Source organism: Cynocephalus volans, chromosome 17, assembly GCF_027409185.1.
Source record: "Cynocephalus volans isolate mCynVol1 chromosome 17, mCynVol1.pri, whole genome shotgun sequence".
Classification (NCBI taxonomy): domain Eukaryota; kingdom Metazoa; phylum Chordata; class Mammalia; order Dermoptera; family Cynocephalidae; genus Cynocephalus; species Cynocephalus volans.
This window is the reverse complement of record NC_084476.1, coordinates 41,102,351-41,119,914: the sequence shown is the minus strand read 5'-3', so window position 1 is coordinate 41,119,914 and position 17,564 is coordinate 41,102,351. Positions and strand designations below refer to the sequence as shown.

General features: G+C 44.8%; 1 protein-coding gene and 1 pseudogene across 1 annotated transcript; both read right to left on the bottom strand.

Moving 5' to 3' along the window:
• Positions 1 to 231: 231 nt before the first annotated feature.
• LOC134365584 (putative olfactory receptor 13C6) lies at positions 232 to 2,811 on the bottom strand (annotated as a pseudogene).
• Positions 2,812 to 16,247: 13,436 nt separating this feature from the next.
• LOC134365819 (olfactory receptor 13C7-like) lies at positions 16,248 to 17,207 on the bottom strand. Its single transcript, XM_063082123.1, has one exon. The coding sequence runs from the start codon at positions 17,205 to 17,207 to the stop codon at positions 16,248 to 16,250; it is 960 nt and encodes a 319-aa protein (XP_062938193.1).
• Between the last annotated feature and the right edge of the window lie 357 nt (positions 17,208 to 17,564).

The window sequence follows — 17,564 nt, the reverse complement described above, 5'->3', positions numbered from 1 at the left end:
TTACATTTTTTCAATTATTTATTTTTTACTGTTTGTAAAACAGTAAAGGGGAGAACTTCCCAAAGCAATTTTTTTCAGAAGGAAAATACGGGGATGTGTGCTTTCTGGGCTTTCACGTGTCAGTGAATGTCTTTTAACCCCCATACCTGTGCAATGGTCAGCTGCGTGTAGGATTATGGCCTCAAACCATTTGCCTCAGAACAGTTAACTTTGTTCCACCAACTTCCACACTTAGGGCTGCAGAGCAGGCCAGTGGCAGTCAGAGTCTCATTCCTTGTTAAGTAACCTGTTTTCTTCTGTGAAAAAGTCTGTAGAAATATCCTGCCACATGTGGAAATCAAAACTTATCCTTGAATCTGTGTAGGTTATGTCTTTTGCCACAGTTTGTACCTGGAAATTAGTGAGCTCTTTTTGATATAAGACCTAAAAGTACCCCTGTTAGGAGAAAGCTTTTGTTTCCATCTGTGTTCTCACTTTGTAAAATTCCATGATGGATCCCCGTGGCACATCTTTTATGTCTCTCATCTTTTCTCAAATAACTTTAATCTTGTATTTTTTTCCTTTGAAGTCTAGGCAAACAATTTAAGTTGCTTTTGAATTCAAAAAAAGTATTTTTAGTGTTGCCTTCTCTATTTTTCTACTGCTTGCCATTGACTTTCATTTGATAAATAATGTTTTCTTTTTATTTCCAATCAAAAGTTTTTATCTTTCGGCCACTTTTTCCCCTAGACTCTTTTTTGTAGACAGCTGTTGATTTGATAACCTCTTGATAACACTGAAAATACTACTGAGAATTTAAAAAACAAAACTTAACCGTTTCTTCATCTCCCTGCATCAATTCTTTTTCAGCAAAGGCCATTTATTTTATTTTTAGTTTTGTTCTTCTCTTTTGGGTTGATATCAGTTCCTTTCCTGCTCATTCTTTTAACTGGACTTCTGGATTGATCACTACTGGGAGCTAGTACGGACCCCTCACTGGTGATTCTTAGACGGCCCCTGGTGGGTGTCCCTTCACCTCTCTCTGACTACCATGTGCTTCTAGGGATTCTCGGATGGAAAAGCAAGTGATGCTGTGACTTTGCAACACGCTTGGTCAAGCCAGGTCAGGTGGCTAATAGAATTCATTTGATCCTCCTCGACAGATCTCAGTTTCCACATTACTCTGATAACTCATTTGATGCCACTGCTGTGTAGGGACAGAGCCCCAGGATGAATAACATCTTCAAAAAGGAAGAAGAAAAAAGCACGAGGCTTTGACCTTTGCATCAGCTTTCACCACACTTTCCTCACTCCCCTCTCTGCTTCCAGGGCATGAATGTTTTTCTGGTGGGGACCCTCAGTGAGGATGAAAGAAAGAGGTTAATTATGGAGATATAGGAATAGAACAATGTAAGAAAACATTTCTTCAGCATTTCTATTGCAGTGAATAGATAAAGAGAAAAATAAACATCACCAGGTACAACTTTAGATGGTATTTACTCTTAAGATACAACTTAATATGGAGTACAAGTTCATGTAAAAGTAAGGACCCATTCAAATAGGTTCAAAGAAAGAAGCCAAGGGGCAGTTGAAAAGACCTAAAGACTAGAGATTTTTATTTGCTAAACAATAAAAATTTGAAGAGCCACCTTTCCTTGTTCTCAGTTTGGTTAGTACCCATGACAAAGAGTGAGCACTAAAAGGCTAGACAAGTGACTATAAACATTTATGGAGCTGCTTAGAATAAAGCAGGGAAAGTTCCATTAAAACATCCTTACTCACACAGGGCCCTTCTATGTAATGGGATTTGCATTATGTAAACTTTGATGAAGTTGGGCCTCATCTGGTGGTCTTATGCTCTCAGGCCCTCAGGTAGGAGCAGTCAGGAAGCAAGGGCCGGCCTATGGCTCACTCGGGAGAGTGCGGTGCTGATAACACCAGGGCCACCGGTTCGGATCCCATATAGGGGTGGCCGGTTCGCTCACTGGCTGAGCGTGGTGCTGACAACACCAAGTCTAGGGTTAAGATCCCCTTACCGGTCATCTTTTTTTTTTTTTTTTTAAAAAAAAAGGAAGCAAGAACCATAAGGACCCCTCCATCATCCTGGGTGAAGCATTTCTGACTCACTGCAGTGCTCACAGCAGCCTCCCCGTCCTTGCTCCTCAGGCTGTAGGTGATGGGGTGAGCCTGGGGATCACCACCCATAGAAGGAGATGAGTTTGTCTGAAAGGTCCTGTTTGTCTGCCCCAAGCAGTCTCCACACATGACAAGGGCTTCTCCATACATGACAAGGATTGTCTATAGGAGTTAACCAAACTGTGGTCAGAACAGGTGGAGAAGGTCTTTTTCCTCTACTTGGCTGAGAGGACCCTCAGGATAGTGGCAATGAGGAACACATAAGAGACAGAGATGAATAGAACTGGGACCCGGGAGCCAGCAGCCATGGCTGCACAGGCAGCCTTGCTCATGACCTCAGGGTACCTAAGGGGGTTGCAGATGGCCCTGCAGCAATCAAATGACATCACGCTAAGGACCACACACTCTGTGCTTCATATGGCGAAGGAGAGAAACTTCTGTAACACACAGGCTGAGAAGGGGACAGTTTTCATAGGGGTCAGGAAGCTGTCGAGTATGAGGGGTACTGAGAATATTGTGTAGCAGATGCCCAGGAGGGAGAGGCTCCCCAGGAAAAAGCACATGGGCGTGTGCAGGTGGGAGTCATGAATGGTCCCCATTGCCCAGCAGGATCACCAGGTACCTCAACAGGATTAGCAGGAAGAATGTTTTCTCCAGCTTTGGGTGGGCTGAGAGTCCCAGGAGCATGAACCCCATCACAGGGAGTTCTGATTGAACCTGTTCATAGTGCATTTCTCTGTCACTTGCAGGAACTCACAAGGCCAACTTCATGATTCTCTGATGCCTAACTTGCTTAATGAGCCGGTGAGGAAATCCCATCTTGTTGAGCAATTGGAGAACTGCCCTTACTATCCAGGGGTCCATCTGTGGTTCTAAGTAAAATGCAGAAGAGTAAATCAGAATCTTCTTTGTGATCTCAGACCACCCTGTATATAATGGTATATAATGCCATCTGTTTGTATTTAATTTCCCTAATCACATTTAAGACAGGCATCACAAATTTATTTCAGGTTTACCATGTGTGGCCAATTTACTTGATTCAAATTTGGTGAGAAATATGAGACTCCCATTCTCATTGCTTCCTTTTCTATTGGTGCTGTGAAAATTGTCAGAATCAAAATGGAGTCACTTGTGTCAAACCCTGACAGATGGAGCCAGGGAAGGCCATGAAGGCAGGTTTCTCACATATGTATCCCTGCTAGCAAGAACTATCACAAAAGACTCTGCAAAAATACAACCTTGCACAAAGGCCATCACAACTTTATAAAAAACAAACAAACAAACAAAAAAAAACCTTCTGTGAGGACATCTGCCTGGCAACTGCCTGTTCAAACTTGGAATGATGCCATTTTTATTATCAAGCTTGTAGCCACGGATAATTGCTTCAAAATAACTTACATAATCTTCCTCATATTTTCTTTAAAAACACTTGTTTTCCTTTGCCTCCCTGAATATGCCCATAGTTTACCTTGGTACTGTCTTCAGCATTACAATGTCCACTCCCAAATAAATTTATTTTCTTTGGAGAATATCTCTTTGTCTGTTATTTAGGCTGACAATGTCTGGTAGTGGTGGAATGAACAGGTCTAGGTCTGGCCATTCTCCTGCCCAATCGTTTTTATGTTTAATTATTCATTTTCCCCAGTTCTCTCTCACAATCTCCACAGAACTCAAGCATATTTATTCAATCATCCATTCACCAGCCAACTCTTCTGAAGCTCTCAGTGTGTAGAGCCAAGGGGGTGCTTGTAGGGGACTGAGATGGCTCCAAAACAACCAGGGGGCTCCTAGGTGCTTGGGGAGAGATATGGGTGACCCAAAGGATTAGATGTGGTGCGTTGGTGGTGAATGGGATCAGAGAGGCTTTTTAGGGAGTAACTTGAAGGACAGGGAGGACTGGATGTGAGGAAGTGAGAATGGAGATCTGCCCTTATCTTCTGAAACCACAGGTTCTGCCCCATCAGTTTGCACTTGGTGCTGCCTGGGCAATGGTAGAGTGTGGCCTCACTGGAGAGAATACAGAGGAGCCCAGCATGGGAAAGTCTGGCTCCCGAGCACCTGGCGCAATGTTTTCTCTCACCTCTCAGCCAGGGTAATTTCACTGTGTTGATCACCTGTTTCCTGGAGTTGGCTCCCTCCCAGGAGACCTTATCCATCCTTGTGCCCTTTCATTCATTTCCAGATCAACCTATAGTTGTCTCCTGCATTACCCACAGGAAAGACCCATGCAGTTAACTATTCTAACCTCTGAACATGTCCCACCTTGTGTGCCACTTGCTTCTCCATGCTCTGCTTGATCTCATTCTGGGAAGGGATCTCATTGCCCACCCAGCATCATCTCTTTGCACAGCTCTGACTACCAGAAAATCTCTCCTCGGATCTCTAGGTTTTCCCGCATGCATGTGGTGATGATTCAGCTTTACTCAAAGATCATTGAATTGATAGGAAGATATCAGACTTAGGCACCAGGGAAACCAGCAGTCATTAATGACAATGCATGGTAATCACTAAGTCTCTTTTTCTCTCTGGGATTCAATTTCCACATTGCTCACTTTAGAACAGATTCTTTTAAGAGGTATTTCATCCCAGGGACTAAATGATCTTACAAATTTTCCTCTCTTGGACCTTCTGTTACAGCACCGAGAAGTCCTTTTCCCATTCCCTCACGATCCCTGAGCCACTGAGCCACCTTATCTGAGGCCAGGGATGGGGCCGAGCCAACAGGAGTTCACATATTCTTTAAAAATCTGCTCCCTTGCCTTTGCCATAAAATATGTTCCAATCTAGTCTGAAAGCAGCAGCCAGAGAAATGGGTGAGAGTTGCATTTTCAGGTCTTTGTTCTCTGTTTGGGTAAAATCCACAAAGGACCATCTCTTGAGTATATGAGGCAATTTAAAGCCCACTCTGCTGTTGGGACCCTTCTAGTCTCTAAAGCGATTTACAATTTAGAAATTCAAGTGACAAAGTTAAGAAACATTTATACTTTTGGGATTATATCCCTGAGATCCAATTATTCTAAAGTTCCCCCACAAATACTGTCTTCCCTCCTTCCCTCTCTTCCTGTCCACTCTTCTGAGCTATTGAAAAGATGAGAGAGGAAGGGTCATCCTGGCCCTGCTGGAATAAACCCCCAATCAACGAGAACACTCACCGGAGCCCATGACAGGCCTGAAAGAATGTGAAGCCCACTGCACAGGACAAATCCTTATAGTTCAGTACCCTTGCTCATGTCCAAATTCAAAATATCAGGATCTCAGGGCTGATAGAAGCAAGTGACCTAGAAGGTCCCCAATTGACTGTATTCCACCAATAGCTTGTAAGCTCCTACCATTGGCCAGGTCTTTATAGGGCATTAGAAAGGGTCACAAATGGGGCCAACCCCGTGGCTCACTCGGGAGAGTGCGGCTCTGGGAGTGCAGCAGCGCTCCTGCCGTGGGTTCGGATCCTATATAGGGATGGCCGGTTCACTCGCTGGCTGAGCACAGTCACAAAAAAGGACAAAAAAAAAAAAGAAAGGGTCACAAATGAATCTGGTCATGGCCTCACCATGAGAGTGTCCCAGGCATAGCAGCTGTGGGCTTGAAAAAGACCAGTTGGCTGCAGATGTGGTGTCCTGTCATGCACACGTGAGTCTTTTCCTGTGTGTGCATGAGTGTGTATCCTGTATCTGTGCATTTGTGAGAGCATGACTGGTTTACCACTGGGATCTGGGAACCTCCACTTCTGAGATCCAAAGCTGAGAGCTGTGGTTGACCGGGCATCAGCCAGAAGCATCTTCAACTTGGACTACTGCTTTCTGATACGCTATGGTTTCTTTACCACATTCTAACCACATTCTAGTTTTCTCCTTCTCATTTAATCCTAATGCTGGGGCTGGTGGTTGGAAGATGCACTGAGCTCTCACTCCGCAGATGTGCTTGGTGTACAAGAGGAGCATGCCCACATCAGGAAAAATGAAAGACTTGGGCAATCCCACCCATCTCTTCCACAAGTGAAACACACCTGCTGTGTGCACGGGCTTCTAAAAACCTTAGAATCAAATACACGCCACATTTGTAGTTGTAAATCTTCATGGCTTGCACTGAATTTTTTTCTATTTGTGAAATATATTACACATATAGAACAGTGTAAAAAGCATATGTGTGCTGTGTAAGGAAAAATAGTAAAGCATATACCATGTACTTCCCACGCAGGTTAAAACTTAGAACTTTCCAGTACCTTGGAAGCCTCTCATATTCGTGTCCCCAACTATATTCCCCTTTTTCCCTCCCTCGCCTAAAAGACCACTATTCTGACTTCTATCAACATCTATGAGTTTTGCTTTTTTTTTAACCTTACATAAATGGAATTATTCAGTATGTAATCTTTTGTGATATCTCTTTCTATGCAACATAACATCTGTGAGATCCTTTCATGTTTTTGCATGTATCAGTGGTTCATTTTTTAATTGTAGTGCAGCACTCCATTAAATAAATATGCCATAATTTATGATTCCATTCGACCGTAGATGGACTTGTGGGTTATTTCCAGTTTCTAGCTACTACAAATACAATGGTTATAAGTATTCTTGCATGTGTCTTTTGGTAGAAATGTTTCCTTATGTCTCTTTCCTATATAGCGTGAATTGGGATTTCTGGGACACGTTCCTTTCATTCAGATAAGCATTTATGGAGATTCTACTGTGTGCCAAGCTCTATGGTAGGCAATTGGGGTGTTTGGGTAGATATAAACCAGACGTGTGCCCCATCCTTAAGGAGCTCACAGTTTAGAAGAAGAGACTGGTATGTCCACAACAGAAAAAACCCGAGTGATGTCAGTATTACATTTGTATTAGGAACAACATGTCACAGACAAGCAAAGAAAGAAGCAATTAACCCTCACTTAGAATCAGAGAAGTCTTCTCCTAGAAAGTGATATTTAAGCTGATCCCTAAAGAATAAGTAGCATTTTCGCTGGTTATGAGTGGGGAAGGAGAGGGCATCCCAAGCTCGGGGCACATCTCAAAGGCAAGCGTTTGAGAATGTGGGGCTCGTCATTGATGTAGATAATGGGGGCTGCGGTGGTATAATTACCACTGAGGTGGTATAATTACAACTGAGGGGCGGGTGTAAGAAGGAATTCAGTGGTCTATAAAGATCGTGGAAGACACTGAAGACTAGGCTAAAGGGTATGAATTTCTCCCCAGAGACCCTGAGGATGAGCATTTTGGATGACAAAAGTGACATCTTTTGATCTTTTCAAAGAGAATGGGACCATCAGAAGCCAGCTCTGTCTGTGTCAAGCAGGCAACACGGTGGCTGTGGTGCTGGCAATAATACACCTTGGGCTTCCTGGAGGATTCGCAGGGTGCAAATAAAAGTGTTCCCGCAGGCTGCTGAGAAGGGAGGAAAGTCTGTGCTCTAGTAAGACATTGCTTGCCTCCTTCTCCTTTTTTAGTCCCGACCCCCTACCCCCAGCGCTGCTTGGTGATTCTCTCACGGTTGAAGGAAACATCGACACTGAACCAGAATCAGGGAACCTCAGAGCTGGGAATACCTTGAGATCACTGTACAGTTGTGGAAACTGAACCAGGGAGGAAGGGACTTGCCCTGGAGCACAGCCCATTTGGGGAAGAGCCAGGATCAGCACCTAAACTTAACTCCTCATGGAATTACTCCGCTATTGCATCCCTGAAAACCCTGGACATGTTCACAATTTTGTGACGACAGACTTCAAGGGAGTTTATCTACTGAAGTGGAAAATGGTAGGGCAGGGAAAGTGAGTTAGTGAAGAATACATTTTCAGTAATTGCGTCCCCCAAACTGCCTCAAATGTAATTCTTTCATCTCCATGGAATGCTAAAGAGTGATCTCTAGGAAATATTATTGGGTGAAAAAAGCAACGTGGAGAAAGTGTGTATCATGTGCTTTTCTTGATTTAAGTGGTAAAATATGAGTGTATGTATATCTATACATTACATTTTTTAAAAAAATTTTTTATTGAATCAAAATTGATTGTACATATTTTGGGGGGTTCAACATTGAGATATGCTGATCAAATCAATATTACTAGCATATATATTGTTACAAATCGTAATTATTCTTCATGCCTCTTGTCCAATCCCTCCCTATCCCTTTTTTCTTCCCCCCTCTAATTACCCTAGATTTCCTCTCTCCCTCCAAAAGAATAATGGTTACTCTGTGGATTTGCTGCCCAAGTGATCTGTCCAATGCTGAGAGGCGTGATCAGGTCCCCGGATACAATCATAGAGCAGATGCTTCTTCTGTCACTCTGAAACGGGCTCTGTGGGGAGAGACATCCTCCTCCTTTATCTCTGCTGGTGACTCTCCTTGTGTCAATGCACTCCAGTGGCTGGCAGACCATCTGCGTGGTGGTTGTGGCATCTAGCCACCTTTGCGGCAGCCATGGATATCGTGGTGGCTGTGGTGGGCCACCCACATGGAGGAGATATTTTTGGCCTGCTCCTTGGTGCTGGTGGTGTGCCTGGTTGTGGAGAGTGTCCAATCCCTGGCTCTATACCCCGAGTCCCTGGACGGGCCCCAAGGCACTGGTGCAGTGAGCCTGGTTATGGGAGGGGGGTCCAGTCCCTTCTCCATGCTCTGGGATCCCGGGCAGGCCCTGAGGGGCTGGAAAGATGTGCCTGGTTGTGGGAGTGGGGTCCGGTCCCCTTCTCCATGCCCTGGATCCCCAGGTGGGCCCAGGGCAATGGCACGGTGTGCCTGGTTGTGGGAGGGGGGTCCAGTCCCTTTCTCCATGGCCTGGGTCCCTGGGTGGGTCCCAAGGCACTGCTGAGGTGAGCTTGGTTGTGGGAAAGGGACTCTGGTCCCTGGATCCATACCCTGGGGCCCTGGGTGGGCCCTGAGGCACTGGTGCGGTATGCCTGGTTATGGTATGTGGGTCTGATCCCCTTCTCCATACCTCAGGTCCCCGGGTGGGCCCCAAGGTGCTGGTGAGGTGTGCCTGGTTGCAAGAGGGGGTCTGGTCTCCTTCTCCATGCCCCAGGTCCCTGGGTGGTTCCCAAGGCACTGGCACAGTGAGCCTGGCTGTGGAAGGGGAGTCTGGTCCCCTTCTTCATTCCCTGGGTCCCCAGGCAGGCTCCAAGGCACTGGCAAGATATGCCTGGTTGTGGGAATGGGGTCCAGTCCCCTTCTTCATGCCCCAGGTCCCTGGGGCACTGGTACAGTGTGCTTGGTTGTAGGTGGGGAGTCTAGTCCCCTTTTTTGTGCCCTGGGTCCCTGGGTGGGCCCCGAGGCACTGGTGTGGTGAGTCTGGTTGTGGGAAGTGGGGTCCAGTCCCCAGCTCCATACCCCAGGACTCTGGGTGGGCCCTGAAGCACTGGCGAGATGTGCCTGGTTGCAGGAGGGGAGTCTGGTCCCCTTATCCATGCCTCAGGCTCCTGGGTGTGGCCCTGAGGTGCTGGCGCAGTGAGCCTGGTTGTGGAAGGGGGTCCAGTCCCGAGCTCCATACCCTGAGACCCTGGGTGGGCCCCAAGGCTCTGGCACAGTGTGCTTGGTTATGGGAGGGGGGTCCAGTCCCTTCTCCATGCCCCAGGTCCCTAGATGGGCCCTGAGGCACTGGCACGGTGAGCCTGGTTGTGGGAAGGGGGGTCCAGTCCCCGACTCCATGCCTCATGTCCCGTAGTGGGCCCCAAGGCATTGCTGGTGTGCCTGGGCCGGAACCAACTTTTTGTCCTATGCTTACTTCTAACACAGAGGAACTTCCTGTGGGAACCAGTACTTGAGCTGTGCTGTTGAGCTAAATTGCTGCTTTGCTGCTGTTTCCCTAGGGAAGGCTTTTTGTGCAGCTGAGGGTTCAATGGTCGACCTTATAGGTAATTCTGGCTCTCCAGGAACTTGGTGCACTGGGGTTGTGTAGAAACCCTGATCTGAGCCTGAGTTTTTTCATCAAACTGCACCCCATGCAATTCTGCATTCCTGACCAGTCTCCTCTGAGTGGTCCTGCACTTATTGGGTGGCAGATTGGCTGTCCTTGCTGTGTCCCAGTGTTCTCCCGGTGGGCCTCTCTCACCCACCACCCATGCTCCAAACACTTCCCATGGGACGGGCTCTGCACCAGTCCCTTGCAATGACTCACTGGCCTCTGAATGGCTCCCCTTTTTCAGCTATTCTGGCTCCTCGTTCCTGCATGGATCCATGGGAACCCTATTAGTGGTCTTGCTGTCCTGAGGGCCACCAAAGTCCTCTTCTCCCCTTCCACCTCCAAGTAACTCCATGTGAAGGACACAGCTGCGGCTTCTGCCGGCTCCTGCTCCATGTGCTGCAGCATTAAAGCGGCCACAGCCCGAAACACCGAGAGCAGCTTTTCTTTCTCTCATTGTGGTTTCTCCTGACTTCGTGAGTTCCATAGGTCTCTCCTCCTCTTCCCCTGAGCTCCAGGGGCCCCAGCTTGGCTGATGTTACATTTTTATAGTTGTAAATTCATTGATTTGTGGGAGAGAGTGACGCTGGGGACCGTCTATTCTGCCATCTTGACCGGAAGCCCCTCCTATACTTTAGATTTTAAACAATGGAAGGATAAACTACTGAATTTGAAAAATGGTCATCTATAATCCAGGAAGGTAACAGGACAAAGTGGAAAGGACAACAGCTAGACTTCTTTCAAGATATCTTGTCATGTAGATTTGACTTTGGAATCACGTATTTTCATAATTAGAAGATGAAAAAAAGCAAAATTGAAAAACAAAATGAAACATATAAACCATATCATGTAGCTACAAGAGAGGTATAGCCCAGCTAACTTTGAAATCTGTACCTAGCTATCCAGAATTGAGGCGAAAGGGAACAGAAAACAAAACAAAACAAAAGTAGGAACAAGAGCAAAAGTTCTTCAGAATCTTGAACTTTTTTCCGTGTTTCTATTGATGAGATCGTGTTGATGTTACTGTTGAGACTGTTGTGTGAATGTCTGGGAACTAAAGCAAATGGACAATGACATGGGTGTTATCGAGTACCAAGATTTGGGGCCTGTGAAGGAGATACAGATGTAAGGTCTTTGAAGTTACATGGAAACTGTAAACGTCCATTTGAGGCTGAAGTATCAGTATGAACTCAAGACATAGTTTACCTTAAAAAAAAAAAGTATATTTGCTAGCTCTTTCCATGAAAAGCCTTAGAAACAATGACAACCTAGTAGCAAGGAGAACTCAGATGATGGCCCCTAAACATCATCTTCTAATAAAAGAGCTGGAGCTCACTGAAGACATGGCTGATTCCTGGTCTGAAAATCAAAAGTTAAGCCCGGATCATCTTGTCATCCCAGAAAACAAGGAAACCATCAAAGACTATTATGGTCATGTGAAAAGGACTCATCAGTCCTTTAGTACATTAGAAAGAAAATACCCTCAAGTCTCTAGATCTAACCACCAATGTACAGGAACTACACTGGACACACATCCCGGGGAGGCGATCCGTAGGATGCGACTGGGAAATTCTCCAACACAAACAGCTCGGCTTGTTACCCACACCTGCGGATTATGGGAAAAAAGGAGATGGAGGTGAGACTGTAGATTAAAAGAGATTTATCAGCCAAGTATAATATATGGAACATAAAGATTTTGATTAAGATATAACAAGTTGAAAAAAGAAAGTCATTTAAAAGACATTTGGATAAATGTGAACAGTGACTGAATAGTTGGTTATAATCACAAAGAACATTTTTTAAGTTGTGACATTGGTAATTTAGTTGTGTTTAAACAAATGACTATCATTTATTATAGATACATACTAAACTATTTAAGAACGAAATTCTGTGTTGATCTGGGATTTGCTTAAAAATAATTCAGAACTGGGAGACATGGGTGGGGGCAATGCTGAACAAAACGCGCCTTGAGGTGATCGTTACTGAACCTGGGTGAGGGGTACCTAAGAGTGCACTTTTCTGTTCTTTCTGCTTTGGTGTAGGTTGGAAGTTCTCTGTCGTAAAACTTTAAAAACAAGACTTCTGCTGCTGCTGCACCATGTTGCTATTCCTGAGAAAGTGCCACTTGGTAATGCATATTACATACTGGCTTTCCTCAGCTCATATTCAGTAAAAAATTTTTTCATTTATATCAATAATTTTCTTTCTTGAATTCTTTTTTGAATGGTCTTTGTTAGGTTTTGATGTCAGAATACTTGTTCAATTCTTAATATTTATTGAGCCTTTATAGTTTACCAAGCACTGTAATTGGTAGGGAGGGCAGAAGGATAAACGAGACAGATATAATTACTGCCCTCTTGGAGCTAACTGTTAAGCATTAAATGATTCGGCAAGGTCTCTCTACTTTTATATCCCCTTAAAGATCACAGATAATACAGAAAGTATCCATTCTTTGAAAGTTTGGGATCATGCTTTTGACTGTTTTTTCTACTTTTCATGGGTAATGGAATCTGAAAATTCAGCATCAAGAATTAGTCGGGCTTTATGGGTCTTATGCAGTTCATTGATCTCTATTGTATTTTCTATACTGTGTCTCTCTCATCCTTTTGATAATTTATCTTTAAATGTCTATTGAGAAAATTTTCTAAACCGAATATCTTTTTCAGAAACAGATTACAGGGGTTTATGCTTGCTTTGTTTTCACATGACAGCAAATGTCCTTTTAACACTCATACCTGTGCAAATGTCAGATATGTGCAGAATTTTGGACTCGTAACCATTTCCCTTGGAACTCTGTAAACATTGTTCCACTCACTTCCGCATCTCGGGCTGCAGAGCAGAAGGCCATTGGTAGTGCGAGCCTTTCCTTGTTGGGTAATCTGTTTTCTTCTGGTACTCACTAATACCAGCATAATTGCTCATTTGTGTTAGTTCCCAAACATACACAGAGTAGTCTCAATAATAACATCAACACTATTTCACCAATACAAATACGGAAAAAAGTTTAATATTCTGAAGAACTTTTGTTCTTGTTCTCACTTTTGTTTTATTTGTCTTCTGTTCCTTTTCTCCTCAATTCCAGATAGATATGTACAGATTTTACAGTTAATTGGGATAATTCCTCTCTTGTAGCTGCACAACTTGGTATATAGGTTTCATTTTGTTTTAAATTTTGCTTTTTTTGTCTTCTAATTATGAAAATACATGGGTCGAAAGTCAAATCTATTGACAAGATATACTAAAAGAAATCTAGCTGTTGTCCTTTCCACTTTATCCTGTTACCTTTCTGGATTATAGATAACCATTTTTCAAATTCAGTAGTTTATCCTTCCATTTTTTAAATGTAATGTATAGGTACACTCATATTTTCCCACTTAAATCAAAAAAAGCACACGATACACACTTTCTCCACGTTGCTTTTTTCACCCAATAATATTTCCTAGAGATCACTCCATAGCACTCCATGGAGATGGAAGAATTACATTTGAGGGAGTTTGGGGGATGCAATTACTGAAAATGTATTCTTCACTAACTCACTTTCCCTGCCCTACCATTTTCCACTTCAGTAGATAAACTCCCTTGAAGTCTGTCGTCACAAAATTGTGAACATGTCCAGGGTTTTCAGGGATGCAATAGCGGAGTAATTCCATGAGGAGTTAAGTTTAGGTGCTGATCCTGGCTCTTCCCCAAATGGGCTGTGCTCCAGGGCAAGTCCCTTCCTCCCTGGTTCAGTTTCCACAACTGTACAGTGATCTCAAGGTATTCCCAGCTCTGAGGTTCCCTGATTCTGGTTCAGTGTCGATGTTTCCTTCAGCCGTGGGAGAATCACCAAGCAGCGCTGGGGGTAGGGGGTCGGGACTAAAGAAGGGAAGTACATGGTGTATGCTTTACTATTTTTCCTTACACAGCACACATATGCCTTTTGCACTGTTCTATATGTGCAATATATTTCACAAATAGAAAAAAATTCAGTGCAAGCCATGAAGATTTACAACTACAAATGTGGCGTGTATTTGATTCTACGGTTTTTAGAAGCCCGTGCACACAGCAGGTGTGTTTCACTTGTGGAAGAGATGGGTGGGATTGCCCAAGTCTTTCATTTTTCCTGATGTGGGCATGCTCGTCTTGTACACCAAGCACATCTGCGGAGTGAGAGCTCAATGCATCTTCCAACCACCAGCCCCAGCATTAGGATTAAATGAGAAGGAGAAAACTAGAATGTCATGAAGAAACCATAGCGTATCAGAAAGCAGTAGTCCAAGTTGAAGATGCTTCTGGCTGATGCCCGGTCAACCACAGCTCTCAGCTTTGGATCTCAGAAGTGGAGGTTCCCAGATCCCAGTGGTAAACCAGTCATGCTCTCACAAATGCACAGATACAGGATACACACTCATGCACACACAGGAAAAGACTCACGTGTGCATGACAGGACACCACTTCTGCAGCCAACTGGTCTTTTTCAAGCCCACAGCTGCTATGCCTGGGACACCCTCATGGTGAGGCCATGACTAGATTCATTTGTGACCCTTTCTAATGCCCTATAAAGACCTGGCCCATGGTAGGAGCTTACAAGCTATTGGTGGAATACAGTCAATTGGGGACTTTCTAGGTCACTTGCTTCTATCAGCCCTGAGATCCTGATATTTTGAATTTGGACATGAGCAAGGGTACTGAACTATAAGGATTTGTCCTGTGCAGTGGGCTTCACATTCTTTCAGGCCTGTCATGGGCTCCGGTGAATGTTCTCGTTGACTGGGGGTTTATTCCAGCAGGGCCAGGATGACCCTTCCTCTCTCATCTTTTCAATAGCTCAGAAGAGTGGACAGGAAGAGAGGGAAGGAGGGAAGACAGTATTTGTGGGGGAACTTTAGAATAATTGGATCTCAGGGATATAATCCCAAAAGTATAAATGTTTCTTAACTTTGTCACTTGAATTTCTAAATTGTAAATCGCTTTAGAGACTAGAAGGGTCCCAACAGCAGAGTGGGCTTTAAATTGCCTCATATACTCAAGAGATGGTCCTTTGTGGATTTTACCCAAACAGAGAACAAAGACCTGAAAATGCAACTCTCACCCATTTCTCTGGCTGCTGTTTTCAGACTAGATTGGAACATATTTTATGGCAAAGGAAAGGGAGCAGATTTTTAAAGAATATGTGAACTCCTGTTGGCTCGGCCCCATCCCTGGCCTCAGATAAGGTGGCTCAGTGGCTCAGGGATCGTGAGGGAATGGGAAAAGGACTTCTTGGTGCTGTAACATAAAGTCCAAAAGAGAGAAATTCTTAAGATCGTTTTTTTCTCTGTTATGAAATATCGTTTAAACTATATTATTATATAAATTATGGTATATTTATTTAATGGGATGGTGCAATGCAATTAAAAAATGAAACGTCTCCCTCTGACAATTATATGGCTTTAGGGAATATAGGTGGAAAAGCAAGTGATGGTCACCACTTGGCAGCATGTTTGGTCAAGCCAGGTCAGGTGGGTGATAGAATTCATTTGATCCTCGTTGACAGATGTCAACTTTCACACTACTCTGATGACCCATGGGAGGCCAGTGCTGTCTATGGACAGAGCCCAGGGATGAATAATATTTTCAAAAAGGGAAAAGCAAAAAGGCCCGAGCCTTTGTTCCTTCCGTCGGTGTTGCCCCTCCTTCCTCACTCCCCTCTCTGCTCTGAGAGCACGAATGATTTTCTGGTTGGAACCCTGAGTGAGAACAAGAGCAAGAGGAAGCTGCAGGTTAATTTTGGAAACGTGGAGAGCGAAAACATCAGAAAACAATGTTAAGAATTAACATGACAATAAGGAGAAAGAAACAAGGAAGAAAAAGAATTTTTTTAAATTACTGTTATTTAATTTGGACTAGGAGGAGTTGAAAGGTAACATAAAAGCAAGGACCCAGTCAAATATGTTCAATGACAGAAGCCAAGGGGCAATTGGATTGAAGACCTCCAGACTAGAGCTTTTCATTAGTTAAGTGATAAGGATTTGAATAGTTACCTTTCCTTGATATCAGTTTGTTCAGTGCCCGTCACACTGCTGAGAACTACAAGGCTAGACGAACAAGAATACGTTTTTGTGGAGTTGCATTAAGTGCTTCCGGTTCACACAGAGCCTTTCCATGGAAAGAGATTCCGTGTAACGGGATTTCCCTAAGCACCCTCTGATGAAGCTGGCTCTTCATCTCATCCTTGGGAACTCTCAGGTGGGAGCAGCCAGGGAGAATAGACGCATCAGACCCTGCACCGTCACTGGCTGCAGCGTCTCTGACTCACCAGGTTCCTCACAGCGGCCTTCACGTCCTTGTTCCTCAGGCTGTAGATGATGGGGTTCAGCATGGGGGTCACCACCCCATAGAAGAGGGAGATGAGTTTGCCTGGAAGGTCCTGCTTGTCTGTCCCCCGTGGGTCCTTAGACTTGGGCTTCCCATACATGAAGAGGATGGTCCCGTAGAAGACGACCACGACTGTGAGGTGAGCGGAGCAGGTGGAGAAGGCCTTCTTCCTGCCCTCAGCAGAGGGGATCCTCAGGATGGTGGCAATGATAAAGACATAGGAGACAAAGATGAACAGGACAGGGACTGCCAGGAAGATCACATTGGCCACCGCCATGCTGATCACATTGATGGAGATGTCAGCACAGGCCAACTTCAGGACAGCCAGGATCTCACAGGTGAAGTGGTTGATGACGTTGTCCCCACAGAAGGGCAGCCTCATCGCAAGGGATGTCTGCACTGTGGCAGTGGTGCTTCCAGCCACCCAGGAGCTGACAGCCATGGGCACATAGGCAGCCTTGCTCATGACCACGGGGTACCTCAGTGGGTTGCAGATGGCCACGTAGCGATCAAACGCCATCATGCCCAGGAGCACACACTCTGTGGCTCCCATGGCAAAGGACAGGAACATCTGCACAGCACAGGCTGAGGAGGGGATGGTTTTCCTGGGGGTCAGGAAGCTGTCAAGAATGAGGGGGACTGAGGAGGTCGTGTAGCAGATGTCCAGGAAAGAGAGGTTCCCCAGGAAGAAGTACATGGGCGTGTGCAGGCGGGAGTCAGACACAGTCACCAGGACGAGGACCCCGTTTCCCAGCAGGATCACCAGGTACATCAGCAGGATGAGCACAAAGAACATCTTCTCCAGCATTGGGTGGGCTGAGAGTCCCAGGAGAATGAACCCCATCACTGGGAAGGTCTCATTGGACCTGTCCATGGCGTCTCCTCTGTCACTTGCAGGAACTCACAAGGGCAACTTCCTGATTCTCCGATGCTTAAAGTGCCCATAGAGCCAGTGAGGAAACTCCACCTTGCTGAGCAATTTGGAAACAGTTCTGACAATGTGGGGGTTCCTTTATGTTGTTCTAAATAAAATGCATAAAATTTGATCAAAACCTGCTTGGCGGTATCTGGTCTCCTCAGAGACAGGTTTGAAATGTCTCCTGATTACACGTAACTTCCCTAATCACATTGAAGATAAGAAACATACATTTTCTTCATTATACCATGTGTGGATGATTCATTTTATTCAAATTGGTAAGAAATATACTCCACTTGTATGCTTTTTCCCCCT

Coding starts and splice junctions, on each gene's coding strand:
- LOC134365819 (XM_063082123.1), bottom strand. CDS start 17,207: ATGGACAGGTCCAATGAGACCTTCCCAGTGATGGGGTTCATTCTCCTG.